The sequence below is a fragment of the Lathamus discolor genome, chromosome 4 (genome assembly GCF_037157495.1).
Source record: "Lathamus discolor isolate bLatDis1 chromosome 4, bLatDis1.hap1, whole genome shotgun sequence".
Classification (NCBI taxonomy): Eukaryota; Metazoa; Chordata; class Aves; order Psittaciformes; family Psittacidae; genus Lathamus; species Lathamus discolor.
Genome location: NC_088887.1, coordinates 33,229,677 through 33,254,154, shown reverse-complemented (window position 1 = coordinate 33,254,154; position 24,478 = coordinate 33,229,677). Strand labels below are relative to the sequence as shown.

Here is a 24,478-nt window from a genome sequence, read left to right as displayed (position 1 = left end):
TCAAATTAAATTCCTTTATTAATGGAATGGTTTTGATTGACCAGAAATGAAATGGATGAAAGGAATGCTTGTTCTTTATTGTTGCCAGTAAAAGTAAATACTGTCTACAGACATTATACAGCTTTCTTTATCCAAAATTAAATACGGTCCATAGCAAAACAAGCAATCTGTAGAAATGTATTGTTATGCTGCTATTACAAACTATTTACATTGGATGAAAAACAGGTGTCTCAAAGCCAGCTTTAACCTTACTTGATTACTCTTAATGATTCTGTGTATCTTGCCCTCATCTTCTCTTTTTGCTATTCTATATAAATCAGATATTAACAAGGTTAAAAGAATGAGTAATCACAAAGCAAGCTCTGGGTAGCAAGAGAGAGAATAAGCTCTCTTCCTCAACACCCAGCACAACTACTCTGTCACCCTCCTTCAAGATTTAACAAGTTTATCAACTTCCTGCAGGCTTTTCCCGCATCCAACCATTTGTCTCTCTGATCAACTTATTTTCCAGGTAATCCCTGTGAAGGCAATACCTGGTACAAGAATATACATTTTAAATATACATATTTCAAAGGAGCATATTTTCTTCTAGCAGTACTGTGTGCTGCCTCTGCGAATGCATGTTCACAGTAAAACCATGTCAAATAAATATTTGAATGAATCGGCACAGTGCATCCAGTTTCACCTTCCAAAGGGAAAGTGGTGTGTCTGCTTATAGTGGTGGTATAAGGCAGAGACATAATGCAAATCCAACTTTGCCAAGTCACAATCATGAACAAAGAAATCCTGGCTAATTACAAAATACATGATTTATAACTGGACCAAACAAAGAGATAGGTTTACTATACACCAAAGCTGTTGGCTGAAAAGGACATCACTGCTGGTTTCATAACAGACATACAGCACAGAGAGTATGTATTTTCAGTTTGCAAGAAGGATTAATCAGAATAGTTTGTCTATTCAATCAAACATTGCTCTGCTGTAACAACATTGTTCTCAGTTGCCTCTCTCTTTGATCTTCCTGTCTGTATTTCTCCTCTAGTTTTTGTTTTTCAGAGTCCATACTATAAAAAGTGGAATCTGTGCTTCTCCTAATCTTCTCAAACTGACTGAAATCCGCAACATACTTTCCATTTGGAGAGAGAGAAACCACAGGCACGAACTCGTAGCCCCAGTGGATCTCCTCGGGGATATACGAAGTTCTGCTTTGGCAGACAGCACTGGTAGATTCCACCGTGGCATTGAGGAGCACCACAAGCTCAAAGTCCTTATCCTTGAGATTTTGAGGTGTGAGATCTCTCAGAGGACTGCTTTCATCCAAAATATGGTAGAAGGTTAAAGGCAAAATGAGAAATGGACTCTCTGAAGAGGAGTCAACATTGAACTTGACACTGGCTTGATTCAGCAGGATCCGTTCCCCTTCTTTGGTTTCATATGTCTGAAGAAGCTTCCCAGACAGCTGACACTGTATCAGAAGGCTCTTCCTCATATTTGCTACTCTGATCACCAGGCAAAGTTCTCCATTGTGTTTAGTGATGACGGCGCAGTGGCTGAATTTAATAGTCTCTGCCCTTTTTTTAGGTCTTGCAATTTTGGCCAGAAAGGTACCTGTGATGAAGATTTCTATCAAGGTAGTGATGACCAGTTGGGCTACAAGTAAGAAAATGGCATGAGGACATTCCTCTGTAATGAAACGAAATCCATAGCCAATGGTTGTCTGTGACTCCAGGGAGAAGAGGAATGCCCCAGTTAGAGAGTCTACATTCTTGACACATGGCTCATGCTTTGGCGTGAACTTGTTTATTTCTAAATCACCATGAAGGAATGCAATAGCATAGTAGATAACTCCAAAGAGGAACCAGGTCATAACAAAAGTAGCAGCAAATAAGGTGAGTTTGTACCTCCACTTCATGTCTATAACTGTAGTCCACAAATCCTGAAGGTAGAGTAGGTAAATGCCATCGACTTTGTCTATCCGCACGTTGCTATGACCGCTTTTGGACATCACACGGGGTTTGTGCGCTTTGAGCATGGCAGTATCAATGCCTCCATTAACCAGTGGGACACGGGACATATTAATCTTTGTGGTTTCCATTCTCACTGCTTCAGTCCTAAGGAGAGAATAAAAGAAAATTGTTACTTACTGAAACCAAAGCACATAACTCATTCTGAAAAGCATTTGAAAATGTCAATGGAGAGAAGGCACAAACATTATCTAAACACAGCAGCAATGAATAAAAACAGCTGGAATATGAAGCTACTATCATACAATATCTGACATTACAAATAATTTTATATTCTTTTTTCCAGGAAAAAAAGAAATCCATCTTTGATTCTGGTGACTGCCAAAAACAGAGAAATAGGTTTCTTTTATGATAGTCTGCAAAGGAAATTTGACAAAGTTGAAATTTTATATTAGTACTTTATTTCTGTAAAATGAATTAAATTTTTTTCTTACATTTCTCTGGAGAAGAGTCTCTTTTTGATTACTGAGCAGGTTTTCTTTAATGCCCTGAAGAGAGACATCTGATCAAAATTAAAGTCGCGTCAATGCTTGGTTTAGAACGCAGATCCAGCACACCACCTCTGTCTCTTCCTGCGACGGAGGCAAAATGAGCCAGACCAGCTTTCACTGTGAACAATTAACTTCCACAAGTGATTTACTCAGTCGGATCTGGCTCTTTGTTACAAACCTACAACTAACCTAGAGGGAAACAAAGCAGACCTGAACATATCAAAGTTGAGTTTTGGAAAGGAATATTTACACCTGAAAACGCTTTGAAGCTGTTTGCACTGTACAGTGCAAAATACTGTCTTAAGCTGTCTAAAGAAAAAAAAAAAAAAAGAGGCAATTCACAAAGTCAGCATTCTAGCCATGGGCCCTGACCTGCACAAACCCAGCAATCATTGGACCACCCGATTCCTGAAGTTTGTTTACTGTGCATCAGTCCGGATGGAGACTAAGTGTGCGGACACTCAGGACTGAACAAAGCCCACGGAGTGAAGTAGAACGGTGCCTCTGCCAGTTTGATGAGGCAAGTAACAGGACCCAGCTTGCAGGATCAGACAGTGATTACGTAGAGCAAGGACAGTACATGTTATAGTCGTTTCCAACAACAAAACTTCCTGCTGACAAAAACAACAAAGAAAAAAAAATCCCATGCATCCTTTGTGCTTTGGCAGGTTGCACAAAAAGCATTGTTTTGTTCCATTGTTTTCCTCAAAAAAGAGCCTTAAGCAAGTGATTCGTTTTCATGAACCACTGGAAAAAAAAAAGGGGGGGGGGAATGTCTTCCTTATAGCGACTTAAAAGAATTTTGCAGGAAGTACAAGATATATTTGTGGTACACACATGTGCCAATCCAGGACATCAGCATAATTGCTCACTGAAGTACTTTTCCTGTTATGTCAATTAAGGAGAATTTTTGTTTATGACTATACCCATCACACTGTTGCTGGTTTTCTGGGAAAGGGTAATTAAACTCAACTCCCATTAACACCTGCAGCTCATTCTAATTTTGTTTTAATCACCAACATTTCTCTTCCATAGCCTAGAAGCCAGTGCCATCTATATATATGTATATATATAAAAGAAAGGAATGCATCAATGATCCCAGTAGGAGATTCCTTATGTGACAGTCAAATCAACAGACAGTGCGCAGCACGTCCGGATAATAAACAGGAAAAAACCTTCAAGTGATCTGAAAAAGAACAACGGGAGGAAATGGGGGGGGGGGTGGGAGGGGTAGAGATGGGAAGGAGCATACATGCAACTGCTCTTTTAGCAAACTCAAAATCAAGTGCTACTGTCAGCGCGTGGTAAATACATGCAACTTCTAATGGGAAATCTCTTAGGAAAATGCATGCCACTTAGTGAAGAGGCTCCATTCCTCACACCGAACCTCACCCTGGATAAGCCATGGGTACAAAACGTGTGCAAAAATCTGTCCCAAAATAACTACACTTCTTCCTCTCAAGCACACTTCCCTTTAGCCATTACTTCCAGGCACAAAACATTATGTTGTCAGAAAAAATTTCCCTGCCACAAATTGCTAGGCCAGAAGATAGCTGACTTCTCCAGTCCAGCACCGGGGACATATCCCCATCCCATCCCCCTGCACAGCCTACCTGGACGCCTGCTCCTGGGAGCAGCTCCCCAGGGCTGCTGACTCCTCCTCCTCCTCCTCTGGAGGCAACGAGGATGGAGACAGCCAAGGCTCCACCTTCCCTCCTCAGTGCTCCAGCTGGTGGGCTTCAGCTGGTGGGGCAGGAACAAGGCTCACAGGCTTGGCAAAGAGCAGACTTACCTGGTCAGGGTCAGGGGTGACCCAAGGTGAGGGCCACACGGACACTGCACACCACGCTCACCATGGCTCTACCATGCCCAAGAAACACTGGCTTCTGCACAAGTGGTCAGCATATGTGTAATAAATTAGGCATATTTGGGATGTGCATGCTGTGCCCAGTAGCTCTGGCCCTCATTCACTGTGGCACTGATACTCCTTTCATATATACCGGACTTGGTATGCATACACCACACCGTTAATCTACAGCACCAGCCCAGTTCACACAGGGGTCTTATAAGAGTTCTTGCCCCTGCCTCTGCTCTGCCCTGAAATATGTTCTTCCCTGTCCAGGAGCCTTGAAATGAGAAAATCCTGACACTGCAGCCTGCCAGATTTCCACACCTGGTGGAGGATACTTATCACAGACATACTGAAATGCCATAGCAGAAGAGTTCGCCCTACACGATGGGAGGTAAGAAGGTACTTGCAAGGCACAGTGTCTTCCCTGGGCTACACCAACAGAGGGACAGCTGCAAAATTTGCCATTTCAGGCTTAACCTGAGAAATAAAATCCTGCTGCAGCCCTAGGCAATGTCTGGCATGCTCCAGGTTGTGTTTCAGCTCACAACCAAAGCCATTTCTCACTGTGCCTTTTTATTGTCCCCATGTGTAAAGTGGATCTCCACATGCGAGGTCATGGCAGAGCTGCTAGTTTTGGAGTCTGCACAGATGGAAGAAGCTGCATCAGAGCTCCCCTGTCATCTTTTGCGTCCTCCCCTGATTTGTATTTCTGTATGTGACGACGTTACTCAGCTTTACAGTGATTTCCTGAAATGGATCACAGCCAATTTCTGATGCTTTTTTTGGTGGTAGGGTATTTTTTGTGTTGATTTGCTTCCTATTTTTTTTTTCTTACATCACTTTTTCCCGTGTGATCCCAAATTCCTCTAGTGCTCTTTTCCTCTCCAGGGAAATTAATCTTTGTTTCCTTTCCCTGCAGAAATACTTCCCTTCTTGTCTGCCACACTGATATGTGAAGACAGGATCTGTCACTCCATCTTGGAGCAACACTGCCTTTGCTCCCATCCCTTACCACTGGCAGCAGCCAGCAGCAGTCATCTTGGGGAAGAAACTCTCATGAAACCAACAGTGGAAGAAAACTGGGCTTCAGAGAAGGGGTCTTCCCTGCCCTTCACTGCCCCACTGCTTCCTGTGAAGTGAATAGTACAATATCCCACAGTAATGATTTGTGGGTGTCTGTGTGTATAAAATCCATGTTATAGCACCTTCATTACTATTTCCCGTCTTATACCTTATATAGGCAGCTCAGATACTCTGTGCCCTGATAACTGTCCCCAGCTCCCCAGCCAAAAGATTTTGGTTGGTTTGATTTCTACTCCTCTCCCTCTAAATCAGAAAGAACGTCTACCACAGTAAATTAATAGAAGCAAACAAGCCTGAATGATAACAGTAGTATACATCTTTTTTAATTAAAAAAACATCTACTGTCCATTAGCTAACTGATTTTATAGTGACAAAGTAATTTTTAGTACTGTAAAAAAAAAACCCTGCTCAAACTGTAGCTGCAAATAAAAGTGAACTGAAACACAGTTAAGGAAGCAGGTACTTCAAGAAGGAAGAAAATCAAATTGTCTCAGACTTGTGTATCACTCTAATGTGCTACGAATTACCTCCTTTCCTCACCAGCCTCTGAAACAGCCAAAGGAGACTCCCCATCAGAGCACACGATGGTAAGGAAGTTTAGTGCAGATAAAGTCAACAAAATGTAGAGCTACATACCAAACCACCAACCATGAGTACCTTGATATTAAGGTAATTCCAGCAGCCAGGGATATAACAAGCACATTAACACTGTTTCCAGAGACTACATTATCAAGAAGTTTAAAGTCAGCTCGCATTCACACAAAAATGTTCTGTTGCATGAAGCCAGATCTGCTTGTGCAAGTCGTCTTTTGGCAGACACAACTGATTAAAAGTGTACAGGAGCATGACTTGTTCAAATGGCCTCAGCTGTTTGCTTTTTTTCAGATCAGATATGCTTTGCCACTTGAGCAAACCCTCACGCATGCTTCACTGGCACTCTGACACAGGGGCAAAACTTGAACTGTTTTTCAACCAGCATAAGCCACTAGCAGGCTTGGCATTAAAAAAACCACACAGGGTTGAGGAAAAAAAACATTGAAAAGGAGTACATAATCTTCAGATCTTTCCTAGGTCTGATGTGGTTCAGTAGGTTATAAAAGTCCCTCCTGAATTCTCAGTACTCTGCCTAGCATGAACATCGTCCTCCCTCTGGGCTATGCACCAGGTTATGCTGAGCAATTGTCAACCAGCAAAATCCTCCTCTGTGGCTGGGTTATGGAATACAAAAGCAGAGAGCAGAGGTAGAGGGAGGGAAGCAGTGGTTGCAAAAGGGTGCTTCACTTCTGCCACCAGCTGCAGCTTGCAGCCATACAACCGGACACTACTACCCAGGACTTAAAAAGTCCTCAAGCACTAGGAGTGATCAGCTTTTAGTGTGCTAATAGGAAGGCTGGCAGTCAGTCATATTGTGAAATATGCTGCCTTTAAAAACTAAATTAACACCTTTTTATTTTCTTTCACAAAAAGACTGAGACAACAGAGCTGTAAATAACCCCTCAAATCAAAACCAGCTCCCAAAGCTGTGCCTTTATCTCCCCACCCCTCCACAGAGCCACCAGTCAGGGCAGGGTAGCCCTGTGAATGGTGACCCTCCCTGGGCTTGGGCACCCAGGAACGGGTGAAGACAGAGGCATGGCTGAGCCCTCAGGCAAGGTAGTGCCCAGGAGCTGCTGAACTGACTGCACCACAGGTGGGGGCAAGCAGTGTAGTGCAGCGTGGAAGCCACTGCATCTTTGTCATCACTCACAGCAGAGCCAGGGCAACAGCCATTTACAGACCAGTGTTAAGGAAGTGAAAACCCAAATCCATATTTATCTGTCTTATGCTGTTTACCTGACATCTGGCCATGGAAAATAAATTAAAGCTGAAGAAGTCTCATGATGCACTGTTTCTGAGGGAGATTTGTACAGGAATCTTGTTGTTTCCAAGGGTAAGGCTTTGCATTGATTTGTGTAGATGAGCCTTGGAAACTACACTGATGCAAGCAAGTAGAAAAACAACCAAGCAGGCAGTGAGAAGGCAAAAGATGACTCAAAGCTGACTGAGGTTAACGGATAAGCTGCCAGTGATTTCACAGGTCTCTGGATCAGGCCTCCAAGTGGTGAAAAAGCACATACTGCTAGTGTCTGAACAGCTAACACACTGCAAATGTGACATTCATCCTCCGATGAATGAAGAACATGCCGGCCAGTCTCTGCCCTGGGCTATGTAGATGAACAGGGGACTTGGCTGTGCAGAGCCTTCAGTCCGGGAGCTTTTATGTACCCCAAAGTCTTCTTTCAGAAAGGAGTAAGTAAATGGATCAGTTTCTGAAACTTACTTTTTTTGTGTTCAATAATAGGGTATATACAGTGCTGCCGGAAAAGAGAGAAAGGCTCCCCAGAAATCTGTTCTGTTTCTTCAGCAGTGCAACATTCAGTACTTTTGAATGTCTCCCTTTCTGGCATATTGTTGTTTCAAACTCTTTTCAGTCTCTCAAACGTTTCATTAGCACAGTTAAGCATTTAAAACCTGCCTCTGCTGTGATGCTTTTCCCACTCACTAACCCTTTCGTTGTTCTTGCAGTGCACACCTTTTCTGGCTCTTTCTACATGGGCAAGTCTAAACAGATGCTTGAGAGCCTGTCCTTTCTGTTTCTGGGAAGCTGGGTGCCAGAACTACTCTGCAAGGCTGAAAGGGACATTATTGTTGCATTACACTTATCAAGCTCATACTCTGTACTTCCACTTTCCTTCATAGTAGTCCTCTGGCACAAGCAAACATCTCAGCAGCACCAAAGGAACTGAGCTAAGGGAGGACAGGAGTGGTGTCCTGTCCCAATCAACTTTAGCACTCAAGGCCACTAGACCTTCCGAGAGCTAAACACCCACTGCTGTCCTGTTTTGCAGTCATTGCCTCTAATTCTTCACTCTTCCGTTCTAGGATGCCTTTAGGGGCTTTCAGAAGCTACATCCTTTCTCCCTGAGGTATTCCTTTTACCTACAGAGGTGTCTTTCATTAATCTGCTTTCCCCCATTTTGCTTAGCATCCCATTGTTCTCCTCTTCCCCACTCTCTGTGAATCACAAGATCTAGTTGTGATTACTTGTATGAATCACAAACTAGTTGTGCTTACACCACCACTATCAGAATGTGCAGCTGCGGCAGCAAAGTTGTCGCTCACAAGACTGCACACTCTTTTATGTGCTGCAAGTATCTTACCATAGGTTCACAGCACCTATTCCTGATCTCTTTGTTATAGGACTCTGTTTCCAGTAATGTGATATTCCTGACCTCTTCATTATACGACTCTTGTTCCCAATGATTTTGCAAGGCTCAAACCCTTTGCGCTGAGGTTTTCCTCAAGACTGATCACAAGTGAACACACTTTATTTATTTACCTAATATGTCAGTTAAAACAAAATAACCATTTCCAAAATCAAAGTAATGAAAATATGTTTTGGGATGTTTCTACATCCATGTTAAGACAGTTTTTGTGTCTTTTCCTTCAGCAAGTGAGTGTAAAAACATAAGGAATTTTTGGGGCAGAGGCAGAAGCTCATACTCTCCATGGCCAGATGAAAAACCTAACAGCTTGGCTATAGAGTAATATCAATGCTTTCTTGCTTTCTGGTCTTATAAATCCTTGTCCATACACTGATTTAGCTTCAGTGTGAAGTGAAGAGTCTCCTTTCCCTATCTCCCCAGTTCCTTATCAGTGGACTCCCCTAAGGGGTGAAAATGTGCGAACAAATTGCCGCAGACATGGGGAGACGTCTCACCTCCACCTTCACTGGTCAGATTTGGGAACAGAAGTGGTAGCAGCCACAGAGTTCAAGAAGGAGGAAGGAGGTAGAAAAGTTAGAGAAGGGGTTTATTGGGAGAAGGCTGAAGAGAAGCCAAGGAATGCATCATTTTGGCCCTTTTGGCTCAGGCACAAGATAAACTAATCCTTTTGGTGTCTTTCAGGGTGCTTTGTAGCATGGCCAATTGGGCGCCCAGCAGCATGAGGGTCAGAAACCGAGACACACGTACACATAGCGTATTTCCAGCTCAAAACAGAAGCTGGGCCGGAATTTTCTGCAAAATAGTTTTCCATTTAGTCAACTAAGGCTTACCTAAGTCCTACTTAAGTACTTAATTCCCTTTTTGGGAATGGGCCCTTTGCCAGCCGGCTGCTCCGGCTGCTGTGAGAGCATGCTTTCTCACAGCTCCCACCACTTTCCCCATCCCAGTGTGAGGAGAGGTTGCCTTGCCGGAGCACTGCTTCCAGGGAAGCACCAGCTGGGCAAAGGCACTCAAAGAGGCTGCACTGCTCTTGTCTCTAATTTCAGAGCTGGGGCTCAAGCAGATTGAGTTGTTTGCCCACAGGCATATTTTACTTCTCTTTATGCTTATTTATATACTGCCTTGTATAAATCACCTGGTTATAATCTGACCTCATGGGGTCATGTACCAAGAGAGTTTCATGTTTCTGTGCACAACCAAGGGGTAGCTGCATTTCCTTCTAGCATTTTAGTCAGATGGTGGCAGCTTTCATAACAATATAGAAAGTAATGATTCTGAGCCCATCTTATGCTCAGGTTAAGTCCGACAAAGTTCGTTGTGAAGGGAGTCCCCTCTCAGGTCTGTGCGGAGCACAAACATACTGTAGTGAGCTGCTGCCTAAGTTTGCTGAGACTGTCATTGCCTGCTCAGTATAGGTTGGCTGTATCCTTATTTTCCTTTCTTTCACAGCAGGTAAAGGACACAACCTTGTTTTTAACCTCCCCAGTACTCACCCATCATTTCACAAGCAGTCAGACACCTACTCTACCACTGAATAATAGCAATAATAATAATAATAATAATAACAATAATAAAGCTAAACTCATCACAACTGATTAGCTAATCTGCAATTCATTTGAAATTTGCTGCTTTTGTTTCAGACCTGAAGAAGGGTTAGTGGAACAAAAAGCTTGTCTGGATTCTTTTATTGTTTGTTTGCTTTTTGCTCATTTCTTGGTCTAGTAAAAATCTGGTTTCATTTAAAAACAAACAAGCAAACAAAACCAGAAACAGATACTTCCTCTAGAGTTTTAATTTGAATTGTCAGCAGGTGGCTGAAAATGAATAGTAGTGTGCCTAGTCAGGGTTATGCAAGAGGCAGGGAGAAAAGTTAGCACTTTGCTGATAGTTCACAAAAGCCGGCTAAAACATCTGCAGTCTCCCTTCCCCAGGGCCACTTCTCATTGTTTCTCAGCAACTGTGGCTGGTACATGAAAGATATTTATCAGGCAGCAGTGTGATGTTTCAAATCATTTGGAGTGGTTTGTGCCTCTCTTTTCTTTCTTAGACTACAGATACTCTGAGCCTCAAACCCAGCATTGTACACCAAGTCCCCACTCCATCCTTGTCCCACTGATGAGCAGGGACATCATCTCCTACCTGCATGTCAAGCATACAGTATGAATACATCCAGTGGCTAGCGGCTGTCTGGTTAATTACCATCTGTGATGCCAATTCATCGCGTGATGCATACGCTGTAACACAGTCAAGCTGGGTTTTGTTTTTTAGTTAGTCATTGCACACTGGGGCTCTCACAGCTCAGCGTAGGTGTGGCTGTGAGCTGAGGCTCCCTGCGGGGTGTCAGGCTTCTGCTGTGGCAGACTTTTTAGTGTGCTCTCTCCATATGAGAGCTGCTGCATTTCCTGTAAGTCACAGCACTCCTTTAGCCCGTACCACAAGATACTATCCTGGTGGAGGAATGACAGTACCCCAGAAATATCCCGCTGTATGTACACATTCACAAACACTGCCAAAATAAATATCTTTATAATTTTCCATCTCTATGCAGTCACTAAATCTCAAAACTGAAATACCTGCCCGTGAAAAGAATTTTCCATTAAAAAAAAAGTCTGCACCTTTTAAATATGTAAAAGCCTCAATAGTATTGAAAATAAAGGAAGGGCTTCAAAAGGCCACCTAACTGGCAAGGGGAAAAAGCATTTTATTTAAAGGTCTTTATATCTGTAACCTTTTGTACATTAAGCATCTTTAGTGCCTAATGTAGACAGAATCAAATCTAACTGGAAAAATAGCACACCTTAACCCAGCAGGAAGATGGACCCTGTTACAAGAGTAGCTCTTATCTCTATGACAGTTTCTGGTTCTGTATTACCTATCTAGTGTAGCTGCTTAATGCTGCTTCATTTATGCAGAGTAACAATAAATGCAGAGTAATCTGCTAAATAAGCCAAATTTGTGGCTTTTCCGCATGGCCAGGACATAGCAGTGAGCTTGGTTTTGTGATATTTGCAATTCTACAAAGCTCATTTCCAAGAAAGAAGGATGGGTTTGTCACGGTTTCATCTTAAAACTTGTTACAAGGTGATTTTCTCAGGAAGTTATTTGGTTATGAAGAATTGCCCTACCTGTGTGAACAAGTTCATACTGTGCAAAATGTTTTCAAAGAGGGAGTCTTTTTTCTTGCTTGCAAAATGCAGCATGTGTCTTCTCTCCCCCAGACCTAATGACTTCTAAATTTGATGTCTTTATCTCTTAGGCAAAACACAGAGGATGCTACTGGCACAGCAGAGACACATAGATTTTTTACTTATTTTTTAATAATGAATTAATTTATTGTGAGTGACAAAGTATGGCCAGTATTCTCTTTAAGGGCAACAGCAGCCCTTAAAATGTTCATTCCTACTTCGTTTTCTCTGCACTACAAAGATTTCAAATTGCACCAAGCACCTATTTCCCTTGATTGTCCAGGTCTGATAAACAGAGAGTAAGTTGTACTTGATATCAAGCAAATATTTTGTAGCTACTTGACAGAAACAAAATGTTTAAACTTTTAAATGCTGGAAAGAAATGTCAATAGCGACCAATAAAATCAGAACGTGATATTTCACAGGCAAACATATATATATCATAGGTCCATTTTTACTACTAAAAATGTTACTTTATGGCATGTATATTTTCATAAGTGATGTGTTCCCTATTCTGTAAAGGTCAAGCAACTGCAAATATCAAGTATTGATGTGGGAAATTTTGGTGTATCTAGTCAGTTGTGAATGCATCTTCATTTACATGTTTCCCTTTGTTCCATTGTTACCCTCAAAAAAGTCTCTAGATCATGACACAAGGCAATTTTCTCAAACAGCGAGTCTTAGACACATCCACAATGACCTGTAGCCACAACCTGTAGCTATGGTCTCAGAGTAAAGTCCTTGCCCAGCCGAGCCTCCCCTTGAGCTTTGACAAAGCACTGCCAAAATGGTCACAACACAATCCCCAGGAAGCAGCTGGTGTCATCCTGGGGCTCACACCCCCTGTCCCTATCCTCATCTCCATCCCTGGCCGCATTCCAGGCCCAGTTCTGTTGCGGACACTCATCAAACGCTGTCTTCTCACCAACCTTGCAGCGGGTGCCCACAGCTCCCAGGGGGATAGAAATGGTCACAGAGATGTTGTAAGCCATTAAAATGCTGCACTAGTGTATAAACCAGGGCACTCCACCTGCCTTTCTTAAGCAGTCAGGGACAAATGCTTTCATAGTGGTGTAGGTAAGGTTGCTTTATTCTCAGTACTGCCCAACAGTTTTATTTCAGGGCAACTTTCTTTCTTTTTTTTTTTTTCTTGACCAGTCCATGGATGTGGTTAATTTAAGGTTTAAAAGGCTTTTTCTCACACATACACACACACACCCATATATGTTTTCCACTGAAGTCTGTGCTTTTTCCTAGACCCACCCAAATTCCAGTACATAGCTCCCTTATGTGCCAAGCTTTCATACTCTCCATGCAATGAATGGAAAAATGCCCTTTTTTCCACTTCTGCACATTTCTGGGGGGAGGAGAGGGCGAGTGTGTGGAGGAGAGAGAGGAAAGACATCCAGAGGAATTTAGTTATACCTGTTATTTCAGAGCAGAAATGGGAGAGAGTCTATGGGAACAGAGCTGTCTATGGCAATACTCTGTTTCTGTCCATGGGTGGAAATACATGGGGTCCAAGCCCCACTGCTTGCTTGGGACTCTTGAGCTGTAGTTATGGACTGCTAAGGAGATTTAAAAATTAATAATTATAAACTAAAAGTAGGATAAGCTGCTGGCTGTTATGTGTTTCCATTCTGTTTATATGAAGTACTTCATAACCACTCTTGAATGCACGGATATTTTATGAGAGGGATAAAAAAAAAAATGAAAGCTGAATGGTGAGAAGCATTGGGGAGTTTTAAATGGAAACGATGGCTTTCAGCTGTGTCATTTTATGCTCCCTTTAATAAGTTATTTCAGGCTATAAGCATCTTGGTGAAAGGTGGTGGACTGAGAGCAAAGGGCTCCTCTCTTGCCACCTGCATCAGCCTGGCAGAGGGAAGGCTTCAGGACCATCACATTTCCACCCCTTTTCACATCCTCCCTCCTACAAGGGCTGCCACTATAGCCCATGGGGTGGCAAGAGCCCCCAGGCCATGGGGAAGCAAATAGTAAAGCCCTGTTCTCTCCTGCTATTGCATCTCCAGGTTGAATTTCAGGACTGTAACAACATACAAGCTCTGTGAAAAGCCTTTTCCATTGCACTTGCCTCTATAGGGATTCTCTGATGCCTGGTTAAGGCTGGTCCCCCTTGATTTCCTCTTCTCAGTGAGGGCATTAATAAAGTCTTTCTGACTTACAGAGCCATCTGGTTTCACGAGGCTTGTTGGAACGCAATTTCTGAAGCCTCTGTTCACCTGCCAAGTTAAGCTGAAATTAGCCCATGGATTTAACTGTGTGGGCTGTTTTGTATCCATTCTTTGTGAGGGGATGGAAATGAAAATATGCTAGGTTAATTATTTATCTTATTCATCAACAAAATATTACAAACTTATACTGCAAAAATTGGAATAAAAAAATACTTTTTTTTCAGAAAAAGCTGTTTCCTTAGTTCTTGACTGGAAGATTACACAGCCCAGGATTATATGTCTTCCAGATAAACTCCCAAGGAATCAGAGGGAAAAGAATATTTGTTTTCCTCATGGCTTTCCCAAATTACTCAATCCCTGCCAATTTCCATGACACAGACCCCTCAGTCTGCTGCAGACTGTGGCTTCTGAAAGGGAGGAAATAGCATGAATGTACTGGTGCACATCAATGTTTTTTGATTCTCTTGCCAAACCAAAAATAACAAAACAAACAAAAAAAAAAAAAGAAAAAAAAAACTTAAAATTTTCTGGCGACATTAGGAAAAAGTAATCATTCTGGACTGACGATGCTGTTTGTTCAAACCAAAACTGAACCTTTCATTTTGCTTTGAGGTTTGCATAGACATGTGTGTGCGCGTCTAATTTAAATCAAGTGAGGAACACAACAGTGCCTGCAGTGACAGATCATAGCATCATGCTTCCAGAAAGTCTAAATAATATTTTTTACTTTTCAAAATTGTTTTCAGACTTTTCAGCCAAAGCTGCTCTGTCCTGTTCATGTTAATACATTTCATTTTCATCTGACCTAAACCTGCATGTTCAGCCCATAAGACTTTTGGCTGAAAAATCTCAGCCTTCTGTAACTGTAAAGACCACACAAGTTTCCTGGCTGGTTTGGTGACAAGTGAAGCTTGTGCAAAGAGCTACTGTTCCTCTCAGAGAATACAGCAGAAGCAGTGCCTGTCCCCATTGGTGGACTCTGGGGACATAACCGTGTGATTTTCATCATTAGTCATTTTTCTTTTTGTCCTATAGTTTCTTGGGAACCTCCATAAAAGCTTTGTGGTTTTATGCTGCAACAGGCTATAAAAAAAGCAGCGAGAATGTGCCCAAACAAGAAAAAAGCTCATGCTGTTTTTCAAAGTTACTACATTTCCTTATACTCAAAGGAGGTTATTTTGCTTGTTTATTTACACATACCTTATCTTTATGACTGTTCCTTCATGATTCCATGTCATCTCAAAAGCTCCACAATCTTTTACAGTTGGGAACTTGGGAAGGTCTAGCTTTGATCACTGAAGGTAATTAGACTGAATAGAACATTGTTCATGTTCTGCTGAGAATAGTTTCCAGCTACATTCAGAGTACCGCAAACTTATTTTTAATATTCTACAATATTCAGCAACTTCTACCTTGGTTTTTTTAAGTTTTACAGATGCCGTGAATTTCAGAAGTTGTTTTGATGTTTTCCAAGCAGCCTGATTTATGAGAACAAAAAAATACCACCATTCCCCAATTACTTTCTGTTGCCTTGTTATAACGCTTGATACATCGATGGAAATATAGTCTGCCTGAGAAGTCCAGGCATAAAAAGTAAATGGGGTATGAAGAAATCAACTACATATCCCACAAAAGATCATTCTTCCAGTGGAAAAAATCAACCTTTTTGATCTCTAACCCTCTGTACTTTTCCTGTAATATTTAATTTAATAAAGCCACCATTTTCGTTGAAAAACACAAGTGATGGGAAATGTGAAACTGGACCTAGTGGATGCTTAAATGTTATTTTAGTGCTGGTTATATGCTATTTTAGTGCTATTGAACAGAATTCATATTTTGTAGACAATTGCTAAAGAGAAGTGGTTGCAAATAGCTAAGCAGGACTATGAATATACCAAATTGCTGCAGCAAATTTCAAGTTCAGGTTAAGATAATGCTATTGCTGAAAGTCCCAGAGACTGTGACTCCACCAGTCAGATGACAGTTTAATGGCAATGCAGAAAAATTCTTCATTCACTGTTCTGGTGACATGCTGTCAAACCCTGTCTTTCCCCAAAAGAAATATCCTTTATGAAGGCATTTCCTCTGCTCCACTTGCTGTATAGTTCAGACTTCTAGTCTGCAGTTAGCTTGATCCCACAACATCAAAGAAAAGATTAACTTTGGACAAGTCCAGAATTTCATTTTATTAATTGTTTCCCAATGTGTCTTTTGTTCACAGTCCTCCTCTTACATTCCATGGACAAATTACTCAAACTTCTAGGGTTAAAATCTTATTTCCTTTTTACTATTTTGACCATAATTTTCTTCTTCATTAATGCAAACATCTCTTTCATTACTTCATACACACAAAGCTCAGAGCCTAACCTTTCCACAGCTACTGCTTGGCCTCCATAGCTCTTCTTTCTTTTGCTCTCTCTTCCATCTCATTCCTTTCTCATCAATGCTTATTCCCTCTGATTTTTTGCTCCCTTCATGTTTAAAACTTCTCTTATGCCATTCCAAAATAGCTTCCATTTGACATACATTAAATTCTACCCTTCACAAGCTTCCAATCAAATACACCTGTTTTGAGACACATCGCAACTTCAACAGACATCTGCTCATCACTATGTTCACGTAGCAAGTTCCTCCTTTATGTTGTATCCTGCCTCACTTGCTGTTATATCTGAAATCATTTAAAGCAGATCTAAAATTTTGTTTGTTCATCTGACTGCAAAGTATGTTGAGGACCTACAGCATTGTGAGAAATCATTCATCTGATTATAGGCTATGTTCAGCATCAGCTTTGATAGCAATTGATCTGTTTTCTTGGAGGCACTCCTTTCCCAGCACAATTTTGCCTACTACACACCTTATATACCTTGAATGATGCTTCTTTATGTAACAGTGAGTTTTGTCTGAAAGAAATTTTGAGATATGCTTTTCTTAAAATTTGCATGGGAATGCCAGACATCTGGAAACCTCACTGTGAGATAGCAGTTCTGACTTGGCTGCCAACCATTTACCAAAACTGGGCAATTTCTAAAGGTACATGCACGGCAAGGCCAATTAAATTCTTTAGGTTAAAATTCCTCTCTGTTCACATTAGTTCTCTAAAAGGTTTCTGTCTAGTCTGAGCTAGTCTTCTAAGGCACCAAAGTCAATGGAGAGAGCTAGACACCTCCACATAGCAAGTCTGCCTCGTCTTCTAATGCCTAGTGGTGCCCATCCCTTTGCAGTGCCTGATGGACTGAGACCAGATCTTTAACTTTCAGACAGCTGAGATTATCTTGTCCTTGCACCTGTATAACAAAACCAGTTCTTCTGAGAGGTGCCATGTTTATTGCTTGCACAGTAATCAGCTGTTTCAGTGTATGTGATGAAGGGGCCCCCACTCTTCCTAGAAACATGAGGCTTACACATGTAAATTATCTAGTACATGTGTGTTTCCTAAGTTGGAATATCTTAAATAAATGTGTCAGTCTGACTTGTGCTGATTAAGCCTTTCAGGTTAAATCCCATAGAAGATGCTGTGCAGTGTGGAATCCAATGTAAGATTTCACAACATGATGTACTGTTTCCATTGTAAGTATAATTTGGTTACTGTAAAAGAATGTAAATTACGCACTGAAGAAGATGAACAAGGTTGTTATAAAAAAATAAGTTATCTAGGAACCTAAAACAAGATACAAGATATGTCTGCTCTGTTTCTCTGTTTTACATGCTCTTGCCTATGACATTACCTGCCACAGCTTACCTTGTTTGTGTGTGTCATCGACATATACACGGCTACCGTGTCACTTACGAAAGCATGGATGCATCATGCCTGTGCTATGAAAGGCTTCCTTATTTGTGATGTTTTCACCTATACGTCCAAAAAAAAAAATTACATCTGCACCTGCCTGCAAACAACCTGCATCTTTGTCACCACCACTTCTTTTGAAGGTTCGCCTTTTCACAATACAGCTCAAATCTACCTCTGCTTTTCACCATGCCTAACCTGCCATTCAGTAAGATGGAGCTAATAATAAGTCAAAAAAGAAAACTAAACCAGAGCCATTCAATGGCATGTGTTGTTTTAAGCTGAGCAAAGCTGAAGATCAAAAGTAGTTTCTATTAATAGCACCTGGGGTTTTAGAAACTCAACAGATTCTGAAACTTTGATCATTGTTTTCTTCTGAGGTCGGGGAATGAGGATCTGGTCCTTCTCCCAGCTTTTTTGCAGGTTGCAGTGTTAATGTTTGAGCTCATATAGCATGTATTATTAGAAACATGCTTAAATCAAAGTTTGTAGTGAGAACACAAAGGTCATTGATTTCTGTGACAGTCAGTCTTTATGAGACAGCTTGGGTGGTTTCTGAAGATCATAAAAAACAGTCAGAAACAAAAGCTTTTCCTTCATTATGTAATCATTATTTTTAAGATCTAAAGACGCAATGTACCATTTAAAGGCATGGTGTTCCCCTCTTACATCTGCACTGCTTTTAAACCAGAAATATATCTGTAAAGGCAGAACCCCACACCAAAGTGGCAGTAGATGATTCATCACTGGGATTGCTTTACTGATATAATTACTTGAGTTTCTGCATGTAAACACTAAGAAATGGCTCTAAAATAGGGGGGTTTGCTCCTTATCACCCGAGACCTTACAAAGTGGAGGGAAATTTGCTAACAATAAATATTACACTAAATTTTACACCTTTTTTGTTCCAGAAGTATATATTTAAGGTTCAGTACATATTTTAGGGGTTTGCTTTTTGTTGGTTTGGTTTTGGGGGTTCTTGGATTTTTTTAAACTGCAACAATAGAACAGAGTAGGAACAAACTTCCAGAACCAGAAAATCCTCGAGATTTGAGCTGAAGTACCAATAATGTTGTTATCTGTACTGAGGACAGGGAGTAAGGCTCATAGCCTTAAGTGTGTTGGCATAGTTAGCTCAGGCATAGCAAGCTTACTAATTAAAATAACATACATTTTTAGGATTTCTGGAAGTATAGCAGCCCTTTAGACAGCTGCAAAACTAACTGAATTATGGCATAATTCTATGAATTTTGCTTGTTAAAATCTGTTCTCACAGATGAAACCAAATGGACTTCAACTTGGAGTTCATGGTGTGATGCCACCAGCTGAAGAGGCCCTTCTGGCCTCTACATATCCCTTCTGGCCTCTACATTTCCCATCGCAGTATAAAAAGGCAACAGTGGGAATATGAACCAGACCTGAAGCCTTTTGTTTGCCCATTATACATAGACAAAAATTGCACTGTTAGCTTTCCCACACCTGCCTGAGTTGGATTCATTCACTTCTAGTCTTATGGAAGCATTTTACACTGAAGGCCATCTCAGTCTTTGACTTTGTTTTGTGCCTTGACAAGGGCTTTCAGCACCTTTTACATAGCACATTTCACAACAGGTAATGGACATAGTGAAGGCCAGCACACATGAGCTGATGTTAATTCATAACTCATAAATGGAATCCCTTGTAACAACTGACTTTCTGCCTAATCTTAGGGAAAGAGGAGTTGTGATCTAAACCCCTTAATCTGGGAACAGAGAGGAGATCAACCAGCATGGACCATAGAGGCCATCCAGTGTACCAGTTAATGAAACTCAATGTGGAAAATAAAGTGTTGCCTTAAAAGTTTCTTTTTTTCCTCCTAAGCCTTTGCATTGTTGTGAGAACATTTTGTCATTTGCTTAAGGAAAAGAATCAGAATTTCAAGTGCTCTGTATCACTCTGAACACCTCCTCCCATATGATGATGTAATTTGGTGTGTGAATGAAGACCAACCTTGCTTAAATGCTGTGAAAGTCACAGAAAGCACATCTTTATTTCTGTTCCCTCAGTCCTTTTATTCATTGCTGTAGTGCACAGAGTTGTGGTTTGGCTGTTTATTGCAGAGAGGGGCCTGTTGATAGGTTTGGTGTTGAAGTGTTTGAGGAAGGAAACTTTCAGGAAGCATTATTTCTGGATAAGGCAGGAGGAGACTGAAGCCTGTTTGCTTCGGTGAGAGGATGGAGGGGGTTCAGAAGAGGACAGCTAGCATGGAAGTTTCCAGGGGTAAGGGTAAGCAGCTTTGAGTGGGATCACTGCTGAGCAGAAACCAAGGGGACACTTAAGAGGAACTTTACAGATAAGGTCAGAAAAATTCAGTAACTCTTTTCTGGTTGACATTTTCCTTGGAAAATGTCGACCAAAATAATAATTTAAGCAGGAATAATTTATTAACTGGTTAAAGTGTTGTGAACATCTATTTTATTATATGTTTTTCTTAGGCTTTGTAGTTCTAGTGAGGAAAAGGAGACATTTTTATCATAATATATTTTTCCTCTTTTTCCTGATCAATTCATGCTAAGAATAAACCTTTTAAGTCATCTAAGTAGGTGTACTGTTATATACATTTCTTCATCACAGATTACAGTAATTTATTAAACAGAATAATATTTTTTATCATATAGCCTCAATGCAAGAATGCTAACTGTAGATAAGAAAACGTTCATAATGTAAAACCAGATAGGTATCCTGCAAGCTATGATCTAAACAAAAGTGAATCACCTTAGTTAAAGCAAGAGAGATTAAATTAATCTAATCAGGCCATACTATTGTTCCAGTCAAAACTTTATCACTTTTGATTTGCAAAGAGAAGGTGGCTTACTTAGGTTGCATAAGCATAGACAAACGTAGCTGACAATCTCCATGAGAAAAACAAACCAGAAAGGAGTCAAGTGTGGTTCTAAAGTACCAAGCTGCAGTTCCCAAGCCTTAGACCTTCCTCCCACCTTTAAAGCTAGCTAAAATGCAGTATGCCCTGAAGGTCAAATTGCAGGGGGTAGTTTGAACCAAGTGAAAGAAAGACATTACTTAATCAAGAAGCCCTCCTGGGATACAATAGAAAGGCAGCTGGCCCTCATGCTTCAGCAGACAAAGTGCAGGAAGGGAAACGACTTTGGAAGTAACAAAATGCCTAGATCAAAATTATCAAATGCTCACCACCAGCACCTGCAAAGTGAGCCATATCTCCTCAGCAAGGAGGCCAAGTTGATTCTCAAGCATTGGTGACCAAAAGCTTGCAATGTTTCCCATTATCCCCAAGGGTGTCCTGCAAACACAGGGAATCTGAACAGTCCATGGAACTCTGCTGAGATACATTCTGTGTCCAATCTATGTCCCAGCAGTTCAAGTTTCAACCTTTAACCAAAGGCAGGCCAGGGTTCACAAAGGGTTCTACTGGATGATGAAATTTGCCACCTTTCTCCCCAGTGGGTAAAAATGACTGCAGATGCGTTAACCCAAAAATATGCCTACCCTCTTTATGTCCAGGCATTTATTTTGTCCAGTAAAGGATAATAATACTTAGAGCATTCATGTCATCGCTTGTTCTTTTTTCCCCTGACTGTGACCTCTAACTTGCTGTGAACCTCAGAGTGTACTAGTAATACAAAGAGAATTTCATATGCTTAGGAAGAGGGAAAGATGCTATGGTTCTTACTTGCCATTTTTCTTCCTTCCTCCATCCCAATTAGTAACGTATCCACCGGTTTTGGCTGCTTTCCATGTGTATTTCACACCATTCAGGCTAGCTAAGTTATAGAATGAGCACGCATTTCAATTCATGCACAACCAGTACATGGGAGCTATTTTTTCAGCTGTACCATTTACTTCAAGAGCATGCACATACTTAACACCAAGCTACTTACCATATTAATGGCACAAACACACTGAGTGCTAAAATACCCTCAAGGCTTTAGTAACTCATTCAAGTAAGTCATGAACGTTCTCCCATAGGAAGGGGTTACAGACAGCTCAGCAGGATGGCAGCTTTCAGATATTTAACATTTACTGAATTCATTTGGACTGAAAAGGTTGACTTTAACTGTTTGACACTCCAACCGGTATTTTTTTTCTGATTTTCACAATCAATAAGGCAATGACTTTTCCCTTCATCAGAAAGGGGAAAAAAAAACAAGAAAAAAAAACCATCCCATAATCTGCATTGTTTTTCATGGAAGCAAAGTGAATTAAAACTCATTTTAAAAAGTCCTGGGGTTCTGCATGCAAAACCGTTAAGTCTCTGTTTTTCTTGGTCACTCAAAAGAGTACTGCAAGGTACTTTGCTGCTTTGGTCTCTACCTGTTCCCAAAGAATACAGCTTGTCCATGTGAAGTGTGTGTCTTAGGAGAGAGAAACAGCAGAGGAAGAGGGAATAATATTCCAAACTGCCTGAATGAAATCTGGACAAACAAAAATTTCAGCTCGAATCAGGGCTGTGGGTTGATGGCTTGTTTGTTTCCTTGCATGAGAAGCCAGGATAAAAAAGAATTATTTGTTTTCATTTGAAATTCTATAAAAAGTAACAGGACTGAAGCATTGTGTGTATGTTGGAAGACTGAAGCCCAAGTCATCTGCTGCTGTTTTTGTCTCTAGGCCATGCCTCATTTACTGGATGAAATTCTTGGGGAAGTTTTTGGTCTCGTCTACACTGCTTTACAAAAGCAATGCCAGTCTGTACTGTACAACCAGCACTATGTTACATTCCAGGCTTGTTCCCCCCCTCTTATAAGCTGATTGTTAGAGAGTGCAGAGAGCATGGTGACATTTTACAACCAAGGAAATACAGAAGACATTTCTGTAATAGCAAATTGCCCCCTTTCCTCCCCAGTTAAAAAAAAAAAAAAAAAATCAGAAAAAATCACAGTTAATAATATCACAGGAGAACACAGATAATAAGCTTGGCAAATAGGCGCTGATCACAAGCACTGTGATCAGAAAGACCCTAGAAATGTCCCTAAATACAATATAGCCAAAGGCAAGTGAGGAAACAAGGTTAGTTAAAAAGTAATGTGGATACTCCTGGTTCACAAAGGCAAGCCAGCTTTGTTCTTTTTTTATGATCAGCACGTCATGGAGAAAAAAGGAACTTATCTGTAAATCTCCTTACAGCATGATTCCTATGTGAAAATAAAAAAGGAAGGCAAAAATGAGCTACACTGAATTAGAGGGAAATTTGTACCGCAGGCTCAGACTGTGATTACTGAGGATAAGCCAAACCTGTTGTAAACAAGTAATATGAAAACACATGCAAAAGTTGGAAGAAAACGCATAATGTTCTCCAACTCAGACATGTTTATATTCTTTACACCTAACACAGAAAACTTACATAATATTGTCTTAAACAGATAGGTAACAGCGACTGGATAAAGTTTTAGGCAAGTTTCCCCACTATGGCAATGAAAACTGATTTCTGCTTTGAAAAAGAAGAACATGAGCTGACTGAAAGATATGCTCTCCAGAAGAAATAGTTTCTGTCTGGCAGACATTTACAAAGACAGGTTCAGTATCTGCCCCCTTTCCTAACTTAGAAAAATATCAGCCACATATATTATAAACCTCACATTTAGTAGCTTGCATCAGTGGAAAGACCAAACCATGACAGCTTTTTCTTTATCACCACTAAACTTTCTTTATCACCACTAAACTTTCTGTATCTTAAGGTTCACAAGAAGGCATAAACACCATTCTTTTACAGACAGTTTCTAAATCCTTAAATTACTAAAATAAGAGAAAAATAGAAAAAAACCCAACTCATTAGCTATCAGTTCCGCACAGTTTCCAAAGCACTGTTAAGCATGTATGCATTTTTGACAAATACCTCTTACCTGTAAAAGAGCAATGTTCAGATTCCTTACTAGATGTTATCGTCATGACAAGTCAAACAATCTTTTTCATACAAGGTTGAATGTCTTTTCAATAAGGCATGTGTGCATGGTTTAAGAAAGAAAAAAAAAACCAACCAAAACACAACAAAACACAACCCTCAGAGAGTCTCCCTTCCGTCACTGTCAGTAAAAAACAAGTTGGAATAAGTCTGAGTTGGAATTACCTGAATAAAGAAACTGGAGGAAGGGAGGGAGGGAGGAGAAGGAGGGAGGGGGAAAGAGAGAGAGTAAAAAAAATAGTCTGAGAGGAGACTCAGTGATGTCAGCAGTATGTGTTAAGGAAATCTACAGCTGAGCCCAGCAAACTTTATAGCTACATAGCACTCGACACCCAGTTACGTGGTAAGCAAATACCTGCTTAAGAGGAAACTGATGTACTTTTAAAGAATGTCAGTTAATCTTTGAAGAAACTTTAGCCAGGCTGATCAAAGTCCTTAAAGGCCTTATTGCCTGAATAAATAAGGTTACATGTGGTTGTATAATGTTAAGAAAAAAGAAGAATAAAAAGTCAACACTATAGATTGCCCCTTTCCTGTTGGCAAAGGAAGGCTGAAATCCATCTGAAATAAGTTCTTGCGATGGTTGTAACACACTGAACTGTAACAGCCATGGACACAGCTGAAATCCCTGACCACCAAAGCTTCCAATCTGTTTAGCCACAAAACTCTTTTCCTTTGATGACT

The 24,478-nt window shown here is 40.8% G+C and overlaps 1 protein-coding gene across 6 annotated transcripts; it reads right to left on the bottom strand.

Moving 5' to 3' along the window:
• On the bottom strand, window positions 1-24,123 carry KCNJ15 (potassium inwardly rectifying channel subfamily J member 15). 6 transcript variants are annotated; one of them, XM_065676955.1, is made up of 3 exons: window positions 23,736-24,123; window positions 2,459-2,512; window positions 1-2,111 (listed from the first exon to the last, which is right to left on the bottom strand). In XM_065676955.1, coding segments are annotated over exons 2-3 (1,149 nt in total). In that variant the 5' UTR covers window positions 2,461-2,512; window positions 23,736-24,123; the 3' UTR covers window positions 1-964. The 6 variants fall into 6 exon arrangements, with proteins under 6 accessions (XP_065533027.1, XP_065533025.1, XP_065533026.1 ...); XM_065676953.1 differs by lacking the exon at window positions 23,736-24,123 and adding an exon at window positions 4,129-4,317; XM_065676954.1 differs by lacking the exon at window positions 23,736-24,123 and adding an exon at window positions 2,888-3,672.
• Window positions 24,124-24,478: the final 355 nt, after the last annotated feature.